The 12057-nt window shown below is 44.3% G+C and overlaps 1 protein-coding gene across 6 annotated transcripts in view; it reads right to left on the reverse strand.

Moving 5' to 3' along the window:
- Positions 1 to 12057, reverse strand: part of AKAP13 (A-kinase anchoring protein 13) — a 319519-nt gene that overhangs the window by 166555 nt on the left and 140907 nt on the right. For all 6 annotated transcript variants that reach the window (XM_040256976.1, XM_040256975.1, XM_040256972.1 and 3 more), the window contains exon 5: positions 8464 to 8647. In XM_040256976.1, coding sequence (XP_040112910.1) covers positions 8464 to 8647 — 184 coding nt within the window. The remainder of the gene's footprint in view (positions 1 to 8463; positions 8648 to 12057) is intronic.

The following is a 12057-nucleotide window of genomic DNA, read 5'->3' on the forward strand; positions in this document are numbered from 1 at the left end:
CTCCTTTTCCTATTGGGAACCAGTCTGTTGTTCCATGTCCAGTTCTAACTGTTGCTTCCTGACCTGCATATAGGTTTCTCAAGAGGCAGGTCAGGTGGTCTGGTATTCCCATCTCTTTCAGAATTATGTTAGGATATATAAAAACTCTAATTCTGATTAACTGTTTGCTAACTTGTTCACAACACCAAATAAACATTTACTGGAATAAATGCTTTAATTTGCACATCTCTCATTCCATTTAAGCCATGTGCCTTTCAAGGAAGATTCTATTTGTGAATGATTCACGTCTTAGAAAAAATAAAAGCTGAGAAGTCAGTGTTGCCACCTCCGAACTTTACAAAGAGGAGACATGCCAAAACCATGTATAGTCACTATGACAAATTATCCTCAATCCAGATATAAATATATAAAGAAATAACAGGAAAAAATGAGGTACCTCAAATATGTTTTGCTAATCAAATGTCAAAAAAAGAGTATTATTAAGAATACTTCAAGGACATCACAATACACACCCATGCCTCTGTATCTGCAGGAATTGGTTCCAAGACCCCTCACCTATACCTATATCCAGGGATGCTCAAGCCCTTTATAAACGGTGTATAAAGTGTGTATGGACAATAAAACCATTGAGCAAAACCTTGCTAAAGTGACTTTTCTAGTGCTAACCAAGTTCAGCAGTTCAAGAACCTTTGAGAATCACTAAATCAAGAATCCTAGGTACAAAATTCCTTTTAGAAAACATGTTCTGGAAGAACTCTCCTGAATTATAATTTTCTAACACGTACCTGTTTAGGGACACTAGTGTGTCAACAGAAAGTGAATATGCTGTTAAGGAATCAAGAGCGATGCAGATAAAAGCTGGTGATGCTGAGAAATTACTGCTTTTCTACTATAAGACTTTAAAAACCATTAAACGTTAGTAAACATGTAGAATTACTTTTTATACTGTTTCATATTTATTTGTGTACAAGACAACTTCATTCTACACTGGTGATAGTCAGCTTTGGCTAAATACTGATTTTAGCCACATAGGTTTATTCAACATTTCTTATTTTCTTTGCTTAAAAATCATTTTCATTTCTGTTAATAATAAATGCAAGTAAGATGTTAAAATCATTCTTTGTCCTGGAATGCCTTTAAGGAAATTTCAAAATTCATCAAATGAAAATAATGTGTAATATACTAAAGTTGTATGCTCCTTAGAGGGTAGAGAGTGCCAACAGATCCTCATTTTCTCACAAACACCCATCAAGCGCTATGCTCTGGTTCCACGTTTTCTTCCACCTGGGTCTGTAGTCAGGTCAGAAATACTTTCAATATCACGTGCTGTTGGCCACAGAAACTTTGTCGCCACTAATTAAGCTGTGTAAATTCGTAATTCTTTGAAGAAAACCTCTGAGGCGTAAATGTTACACCAAGAATAAACACAGGCTGGGACTATTTGCGTGCATACTGCAGTGGGGAAAAGAAGTGCACAGTAGGAGTCACAAGGCATGTCAATGGCTCTGCTGTTCCAACCAACTACCAGGACCCACTCAACTTCTTAGGAAGACCAAGGTAGTACAAAAGACCATGGGTTTTAACTTAGAGTTCCAATCTGGTTAAAATCACTGCCCCATTACTTGCCAGCTATGGTGATCACCTGCGACCTGAGGATAACGTGCCCACCCCCGAAGGGTTTGGGAGAGGAGAAATACATGAGAATTTACCCAAATACCTGACACAAATATAATAAATGGTAACCAGTGTAATTGTTAAATAAAAACATTATCCTCAGAGAGTTCATTTTGCAATTTGCCAGCAGGTTGCCAGATAAGGAAATCCTGAGATTAGTAGCTGAATGGCTTTTTAAAAAAGCAAACAATGAAATGTCAAAATTCTTAAAATGCTTCAGGTTAAAAATTTACCAAAAAAGGAAGGGGGAAGAGGGGGTCGTTACTGAAAACCAAATCTATGAATCATTAGTTTGGTTAAAAGTCTGACAATGTTACCAAAATCGCCTCCTCACAAAACTGTATTAAGAGTTTTAAAACCACCAATACACAAACTTGTATATAATGCCAATTTACTAACCACATGGCCTTGGGCAAACTAGCCTTTCTGGGTCTATCTTCTCTTCTGTAGAAAAATTACTGATACTACCTGTATTAACTCTATCTTAAGACATTTGCTAAGAGGTTTTAAGTAAGAACACACTGTAAAGTGCCAACGCAGCAGGTATTCAACGCTCAGTTACTGTTACCAGCCTAGTTTCCACTCAATTCTACCATCCTGTCTTGACCAAAACACAAAAGCCCCAGGTGACACAATGAGAAAAGAGGATGAGGGAATGGATACACGGAGGGAGAGAGGGATGGACAGACAAACATACGGCTGGATAGGACTTGGGCCAGAGAAATGTAAAGTTAAAAAATCGTTTGCTTTGTCCATCATTTTGAATCTAAGTTTGTACATCTGTTTCATCCTTTCTCCTCGTAAGCAAAGGCAAAGCCTACACACTTGTTTTGCACCTGATGGGCTACCAAGGACCCACTTGTCAAGTACTTGAAGAGGACCCTGAAAAGGCAACCACTGTGTTCACAGGACGTCCTGCTCAACAGGACTGGGTCCCGTTGGGAAACGCGTACACTTGAGTATCACTTACTCTACCACCTGACCCTGAACTTGGGTTTCAAGAGCAAAGGTGTCAGAAGGTGGGTGTGGACGCCCCACCCCCAGACTCTCAGAGGGGGGTCACCACTGCGGACGCTGCAGCATGAACCACCCGCGGAGGGCCTCGGTCTGCCAGGCCGGGTCTCTGCCCTGCACATGCAGTCATGCCAACCCCGCCCGGGCACACTGGGCTCTGCGCCTGGTGTGTAGCCTCATGACGCTGTGCCACTTACTTCACCCCTCTGGCCTCAGTTCCCCCAATTATAAAACGGGGAAAACAATACTTACCCTACCCAGTCACTAGGCTGTTGGGAGAACTGAAATGCAAAAAGGTAGCCTACGGGTAACGAAAAAATAGATTTAAAACCGTATGATGGGAAATATAAACATTAGGTTATTATAGTGAGGATCTTGCTCTGCTCGGGAGAGTACAGGCTGGGACTAAATTGAAAGCTGGTTGTCCCTGAGTGAGTGACACTCACCCAGCATCCCAGGGGCCCTTTCCAAGTCTCCCTCCTGTCAAATCTGCACTGAGGGAAGTACGGTGCCCTGGCAATTCCACACTGCGTGTGTACCAGGAGTTCCACCGTTTCTATACAGCCTTAGGCCAGTTACTTCAATTCTCTGAGCCTCTATATTTCATCTATAAAACAGATAAAACCTATTTCACAAGGCTGTAATAAGGTTAAAGTGAAGTATGACCTGCAACGTACCAACCATGATTTCTAGGGCACTGCAGGCATTCAACAAATATAGATTTGTTGAACTGATACGGAAAAGGAGGTGAAGTACTGTTAGGACAAATACTTTCAAACTCATTCTTTGGGCAAATAAAATATTTCAGCACTTTTATGTCAACACTGGGGAGTGGAAATTCCTCAAAGAAATAACTCTTCCTATAAGGGTGATAGCACTGTAAATGATTCCTTACCCATCTAGTTCCAACAACTCAGAGGCACCAACATCACTGTATCAGAGAGCTACGTGTTATCTGCTACACTGGGAGATAATTTCAAACTCTTATCAAACAGCAATGTTCAAACACTGCCTGTTCCAACATTTTGGCCATATTTTTCTTAATATATGAAGGAAAGGACAATTAAGGAAGGAACAGAAAAATAAGAAAAGGGCAGATGACATCTATGTCAGCCACTGTGCTGTGCCCCACTCCCTGAAATGCTATCTATTCTTTTCTCAAAGCAACTCCCTGAAGACGGTCCCACTTATTCTTCCCATGTTATAAACAGGCACTAAGGCTTTACATGAGTGGATCACCCAAAATCACGCAGCTCTAGCTCTACACAGGCAGACCCTGGACTCAAAACCAGACTGCCCTGCTACAACTCTCTCGACCTCTCTACTGACTGTGATTCACAAACAACTATAATTAACATTTAAAAAAGGACAGTGTAGGCAGATCAATCAACGGGAAAGTGAGCTTCACTGATCAGTGAAAATCATTTCAGTGATTTTATGACTACACAGGACACTTTCATGCAGAGTCCCTTTGACTTTAATAAGGCATCTGCACAAATCTCACTTGGTTCTAACAACCTATGGTGTAGACAGACGAGATATTATCCGTAAGGGAGGAGAAGCATGAGACTTAAGTGGGAAAGTGACTTTTTCTGAGTCACTTGAGCTACTAAGTGGGGAAACTCAGATACTAAGTTTTTCATCCGTAAGCAATTCCACCATACTATTCTGTCTCTCTTCAAGCTGATATATATTGATAGCTCCTTTGTGTGTTCCAAAAAATGACCATAAACTCTGTGATCAATAAACCCTGATTTTTGACACTGTATACGCCCAGCCTTCAGTCATCATTCTAGGAAGTCGATATTACTAAAGCTCAGAGAGGAAAAGTTACTTCATGGGTCCAAACTAACACAGCTAAAAATGGCAGAGCCAAACCACAAACTTAGATTTGACCCCAAAGTTTGCACACTTTGACTTTACCATGAATTGCCTCTGGGTCTCAGCTCTGATGGTGACCCAGGTCCTAAGGTTTCTTACTTGTCACTAAATGAACGAGATATCAGGTAGCTCCCAGCTCTAACATTCTCCTGTTAGACGATGCTGATGCAACGCTTCTCCAATGCCGTCATTCCCGAGCACCCTAACTTGAGAGCCTGAAGACCTGGGTTGTCTCCCTGCTCTGCCCATCACTGAGGGACCTTGGGCGGGGTGTGCAACTAGCCCCTCAAAACATGGGAGATGACTGTGCATCCACCTAAAATAAGCAGGTGCAGAGGTGCAGGGTCCTCTTCAAGAAGTAAGATTTCTCAGGGAAAACTGGTAACATTTTATTTAAGGGGAATTTTCAGATTACAAATGCATCCATATTCACAATGTAAATCAAAATATGAAGACGTGTGCTTAATTGTGTCCAACCCTTGTGACCTCATGGACCATAGCCCACCAGGCTCCTCTGTCCATGGAGTTTTCTAGCCAAGAACACTGCAGTGGGGTGCCATGTCCTAGTCGAGGGGATCTTCCCAACCCAGGGACTGAACCCACATCTCCGGTGTCTCCTGCGTTGGCCGGCAGGTTCTTCACAACCAAGCCACCTGAGCAGCCCTAGTCAAAATAAAAACTGAAGCAAAAGAGCTGTAAGTCAACAAAATCTCTTTCTTCCCTGTCACTGAACAAAGTGAAAATTAATAGCTACAGGTTACAGAAAAGGGGAACTCCCCAAAATGTCCTAAACAGAGGTTCCCTATAGACATGAGTCTTACTTAAGAGAAAGCTTTTAACCCGAAGCACATTTCACATAGAAATGACTCAGTAAGTCAAAACAGACTATGGAAATAAGCCTTAGGGACACAAACGCAGAAAGAACTTGGACCCAAATCAGCACAGCACCCTTCCGTTCCCTGCTCAAGACACTCGGTATAAGCAGCAAAGAATCAAAACCACAGATTTCTCTTGGGAGAGGTATAAATGGACTGAAATAAACTTGATGTTTCAGCTAAGGCTAAACTGTAAACAGTTATAATTAATGTAAAATGGATACAAACGATACTTCAATTTCATATTAACTGAAATGGGAGGGTAAGAGACAGGCCTACGTGAGAATTTACAATTTGAAAGGGAGAAAGAGTAAGCATACCCAAGTCTAAAGATTTTAGTGAACTACTAAGAAAGATAACCACCACACAGCGCAGCAATTCTTAACGTCCCACAAATCTCACTGTGAATTTCACAAAATGAACTCTTTATTCAGAAACACACATGCATAAACTTCTGTTAATTTCAAAGCTGTGGATGCCAGGAAGTCTCCTCTTGGGTTCTCCGAATCTTAGTAGGGAGCCCGGCCACTCTGGCCAGCCACTCAGGAGATGTGCCTTCTGTTTCTGGCTCGGCCACCTTGTCACTCTCATCCCCTCACTCTGCCACTCTGAATCTCAGCTTCCTCATCTGCTAAAGATGATCTCATCTCTCCTGACTCTTTCTGCTGGAAATTCTAGAAGAGTCTACTGACATCACAGGAAGAGTGAGGGATGTAGTAAAATCACCTCCTGATCATTTCTTAAATTGCTAACTATGACTCTTGAGAGTCCCTTGGACTGCAAGGAGATCCAACCAGTCCATCCTAAAGGAAATCAACCCTGAATATTCACTGGAAGGACTGATGCTGAAGCTGAAGCTCCAATACTTTGGCCACCTGCAGTGAAGAGCTGACTCACTGAAAAGACCCTGATGCTGGGCAAGATTGAAAGTGGCAAGAGAGGGGGATGACAGAGAATGAGATGGTTGGATGGCATCACTGACTCAATGGACATGAATTTGAGCAAACTCTGGGAGACAGGGAAGGACAGGGAAGCCTGGTGCGCTGCAGTCCATGGGCTGCAAAGAGTGAGACACGACTTGGCGACTGAACAACAATTAGGACTTGGCACTTTTTCTAGGCTGCAGAACAGTAACAGCCAGAAGAATCTCAGCTCAGAGTTATATCTGTGACCGGGTGCTCCTACTGCCCTGCTGTAGCCCTACTGTGGTCGAGACTTCTCAAGTTGGCTTTCCTTTACCTACTCCCTTTCGAAAGGAGCTAAGCGGCTGTCTCACATGTAACAGAGGTGGCAGTATAAAGCAAGGCAAAGTCTCTCCTCCAAAAACACACTAGTTTCCTTAAAGCTGTGCTGCAAGAATGGTCTTGTGACATCCTCTCCCGGCATATAAAGAAGCTGTTGTAATCATTCTATTTCCCCATCTGGATGGCAATCCGTAACCAACTCTGGTTCCCAGCAAAACCTCTGCGCTCTAAGACTGAATCTGGAGAAAACTACACTTGAACTTCACGGCAGTAATATGGAGTTGATGGTCTCAACTTCTGGGACGAGGCCTGTCTTCCGGAGGCCGTGAGGCAGACAAGCAGAAGGAATCCAGTCGTGGCCAGATGGGAAGTGCGAGGGAACGGAATGCATTGCCCTCTGGAATACTGTCCCGGGAGAGCTCAAATATCCACAGCTCATCTGACATGAAGTGTGCCCCCTCCCGCTGTCACTGGATCGGAGGCACCCATCAGAAAGCTTTCTGCAAGGAACCTCCTGTTTGGAGTGATTGGGGATGTTATAACCATGGGGCAGGTAAAGAAAAACAAATAATCCCCCAACCCCATTTGTATTACAGGAAGTTACATTATATTGAGATCTCTTCTGGGCCCCTCCAGACTACCCCCCACCACATACACACACAGTTTAGAAGAGTAAAAAATAAAAGGCAACTAAATCGAATCTAACATGGGTAAAATACCTGAGAATTTGCAAAGACAGACTTAATTCACAAGGGCCCCTCGATTGCTAAAGAACACAGATCCAATGGGATTGATTCTTGCTCATGCGGTGGAAAAGATGGTGATGATTATAAAGCAGTAAAGAATACATTAAATAAGAGAAATTATAGTTGACATTTTCCATCTTTTATAAATACTCCAAAGAAAGGTACTGGCTGAGGAGAATGGATACATGTATATGGATGGCTGAGTCCCTTCACTATTCATCTGAAACTATCACAACTGTTTTTGTGTGATACCCCAATACCAAATAAGAAGTTAAAAAAAAAAAAATTGTTGGCTGTCTAATGCATTTATTTTTCTATTTACTCAAGAAAAAAGGAAGACAAACTCTTTGAATGTTTTGACGAATGGCCTTCCTTCCAAGCACTCTCTGAAGAGTCAGAATGTCTAACAACTGGACCCACAAACACACAAGCAGGATTTCCGACAGCACGTTTCCAGGACAACTCGGCTGCTTTTTACTGCTCCTTGTATGAAGAGACCACTGCTCTCAATTTTATTTATAGAAATTACATTCAAACCAAAACTTAGTGGTTCAGTATACTTTCTATATGCAATTATTACAAGTATTTGTTTCGGGTTAACTCTTTCAAGAATTAAAGAACTTCAACTAAGAATTGAAGTTCAAGTGCATATCGGGGAAAAAAACATATATGGCACAGAAAGACTTTCCCTCTTGGACTAAGCTGGGGAAAAATGGATGCCCTGGTTCACAGAGTGCTACCCCTAGAGACCAGACTTATTCTGAGTTTTCAGTAAAATTTAAGAGGCAAGAAACAGTGAGGGCAGAGAAAGCTGAGGAAAGGGAAGAAAAGGGAAGGTGACTTACGTGTGTCCCTCTCAGACAACGAAGTGCTGAGCAGGAGCAAGCTTACTGACCTCCAGCGAAAGGCAAGGCACAGAGCTGAGGGTTTACTTCCCAGCTAAGGCTGGAGATGCCACGTGGGCGGGGTTACTGTGAATCCGGGGGTGGGGCTGGCCCAGAAGGAGGAAATGGGAGAAGGCGCACTTACTCGGTCAGGAGCCTGTGCAGCTTGTGATAACCCCGCTCCAAGGCCAGGCTCACAGGTGTTGCTCCTTCCTGGTTGTGGATGCTCAGAGCTCCGCGGCCACCTGGCTTCTGCAGCAGGAACCACGTCAACCTCAGCAGCCCCAGCCGCACGGCGAAATGCATCAACGTCTCTCGGGGGCCACCATCTGCAGACAGCGGACAAGACGAAGATCGAAGAGGAGAATGTGAAAACCCAGAGCAAAAGAAGAAAACGATGGTTCAGGTCACCGCCACTGCCTCCAAGCCCCTGATAGCATACCATTAAGCCTCAACATATAACATGAACAATTTTACTGTGGCAGAGTAGAATCATCTCTCAAAGACAAAACAAAGCTAGAAAAAAGGATGAGAGGCCAAATCTCCAATAGGAGACAGTCCTACAAAAGAGAAACCACTTCTATATTCTGATTTAATGCAGATGTTAAGGGTGACTGCACACATATGAGAGGGGAGGGAGGGAGGAAAACAGACAGACAGACAGACAGAAAAAATTTAAGAAGTCAATGCAGCCTTGCTACATGGGGATCAGGATCCAAGGGAAATAGTTGCTGGGGTTTAGATGGGTGTATCAAAAAGTATAATTACTTAAATATATATATCACCCAGAGAGGACTTGGCTAAACACTAAAAACAGGTTCTGCTTGTTAAGTACACACAGGTCTTTTTATTCTCCCACATGAAGGGCAAATCAAATTGCTGGCAGTGGCAGCTTTTGTTGTTGTTTAAGAAAGAAATGCATCTTCAGGCATAATAAAAAAGACCAACTCCAAGAGGATAGGCTAACAATCTCAGAAGGAAAACTACATGCCTGTTTCACCTGAGGTGAAGGCCCCTTCTTGGTACAGAGTCACTCTGAAAGTGGCAGAGTGAGGAAGGGCTTTGGAGTCAGACCAACCTGGGTTCCCATTTGGCATTTACCGTCCGTGTGACTGGACACAACCTGTTTCACCTCTTGGAGCTCCCCTCCCTGCCTCCCTGGAGCGGGGCACCACCACCTCCGCTCCCACAGCCGCAGTAACAGCTCAGAGGGGTGGGCGAGACGCTTGTCAGGTGAAGGCTGCAGCGGGTGTTCAGTGAATGTTGCCTTCCTGCCCTTTCCCGCTCTCTGCTCTGTCCCTCCTGACCTCTAACCACAATCCAGGTTCACGGCAACACTCTCTGCACCTAGTCCAATTTGGAATGATGAGGCTGGGCTTACCTGACCCCAGGGAGTACCACTCAGAGTCTGGAATGGGAATGGTGCCCTGGGGTTGTGCCTGCTTTCGCCCGCCTCAGCTGCGCTAACATCTCTCATTCTCCAAAGCTTCCTGGAGGTCTCGACCTACCCCACCGGGCACGCTCACCCTTCTTGGACCCTAGTGATTTCCCCTTACATTTTAGTCCCTGATGCTTCAGACGTGAGCAGTAGGGTAAGAATAAATGCATCGCAATCCTGCAATTGTACGTGAACTGCACTGTCTTCTAACATCACACGTGTCTTAGTCTAGTCTCCTTACTGCTGGGGTAAGTCTCCCGGGAGGCAAAAACCATCTTTCGTATTTGACACTGTCCTTACAGAACTCAGCACACTAAATGTTTATATGATGGGTGACAGAGGCATAAGGCTGGAAAGACATCAACATTATGGAAGGAACCAGTGCACGTGTGGGTGCCAATGTGAAGCAACACCTCGGAGCAGATGGCCAGGCCAGAGGAAAGACGGAAAGAATTTTCAGAAAAGAGCAAGTATCACCACGTGACTTGTGCCTTGTGCTTGTTCGCAGGCACTCTGACACCCTTACCAAATACAAAAAAGCGAATAAGGCACTGCCAGGGAACTCGGTGATTTTTTACAGACTGGTTAATCCAGTCTCACTAGATGGCACCTCCTTAAAGCAGTTCCTCTGCAACCCCAGTCTTCCTCATCCCTCACTTGCTCTGAGTCAGCTCAGCCTTCAAAAGGCAGAGTTCCAATAACAAGACAATACACCTGCTTAAAGCTGGCACCCCAATCCAGCACCCGGAGGACCCCGAATCTCATCCTACAGTCCTCAGGAGAGGTGCCACATCTGCTTTTAGGCCACCCCTCTCTGCTATCAACAGGTAATAAGAATAGTAACGTCTGGCAAAGGCTGCTCAATGCCATGCACTGGGCTAGGTGCTTTGTATTCACTCTTTCCGTTCTCACAGTAATATAAGGCCTCGTTATCCTCTTTCTGTGGATGAAGACAGGTTAATAACTGCCCACAGCAAAAATCAGCAAGATCTGAAGATGCTTCTGTCTTGAGTCTAGAAACCAATCCCTCTCCGTTACTCCATCCTATCTCTTTTTGTAAAAAAGAAAAAATCAATCACACAAGCATTCTCATGCTGTAGCTTAAGAAGCACCTTCTCTTGTTTTTCTCCAAAAGTAATTTTTCTTACCTAACACACACTTTCATCATTGCTTTTGTTCCTTTCATCTCAGTTTAAAATCCAGAAGATCGACAATTTAGAATTGACCTCTGTTCTGTTTTCTCTTGCGATCTTTGTGTTTTTTCTGTAACTGAGAGAGCTGCTCAACTTTGCTATTCAGATCACTAACTGCATTTCCTATGATGTCAATCGGGTCCTTTGTCCCCAATCTGAATTTAATTATGCTATGGCATTCTGGTTGTCCCTGCATCATTTAAGACAACTCCCTTCCATCTTTGCCCTCATTGCGATGGCTTTTGTGCAGATGTAATTAAAGGGCCTAATCAGTTGATTTAATAAGGAAGATTATCCTGGTGAATCTGGGAAGGCTGGATTCCAAGCCAGCTGGAAGGCTTTAAAGACAGAGCTGAGATTCCCCTGGAGAGAGAAGAAACCCTCCCAAAGAGGACAGTGTCAGCCTGTGGCGGCGGAGTCCATCCAGCGCGGGACTGCCCCTCCTGTCCAGGGAGGACAGCCCTGGCTCATACTGGTGGGCTTCAGCTTGCCCCCATCTTCTCTTCCACTCTCGCCCTCCAAATTTTGGACTTGCTTAGCTAAGTCCCCACATCTGTGCAAGCCATTCCCTGAAATAACATTCCTACGGGTTCTGGTTCTCTGGTCGACCCTGATTAACACAATCATTGAACTTATATTTTTTTCTCCCTCATTGCTTCCTTCTGATTTTATAACAGGTCTGACACCTTCAATCACTTAAAGGGCAAGTGAAAAACCTCTCCTGAATTTTTCTTGGGTTTCTTAAAGAAAATTAGAGAGGCTACCATCTGAATACTCAGGACCCTCTTCCACTCCCTTTCTGTTTCAGTGTTACTTCAAGGGCCTTACGCTGGTTGGTTGATTTTCCTGTTTAACTATTTTCAACTGGAGAAAAAAAAAAAGCTCTGTGGGCCTGGGCCCAGCTTCCCATGGAGAAGACAGGAGGAAGCGTCTCGCTTCCTATCCACTCGCGTGCTGGAAGCCTCCCTCACACTCAGCTTGGCAGAGAAAGGTGCTGTGCCCCGTCCTCGTGAGGTGGCAGAGAAAGGCGCTGGGCCCGTCCTCGTGAGGCGGCAGAGAAAGGCGCTGTGCCTGTCCTCGTGAGGCGGCAGAGAAAGGCGCTGGGCCC

The sequence above is a fragment of the Oryx dammah genome, unplaced genomic scaffold, assembly GCF_014754425.2.
Source record: "Oryx dammah isolate SB20612 unplaced genomic scaffold, SCBI_Odam_1.1 HiC_scaffold_16, whole genome shotgun sequence".
Taxonomy (NCBI): Eukaryota; Metazoa; Chordata; class Mammalia; order Artiodactyla; family Bovidae; genus Oryx; species Oryx dammah.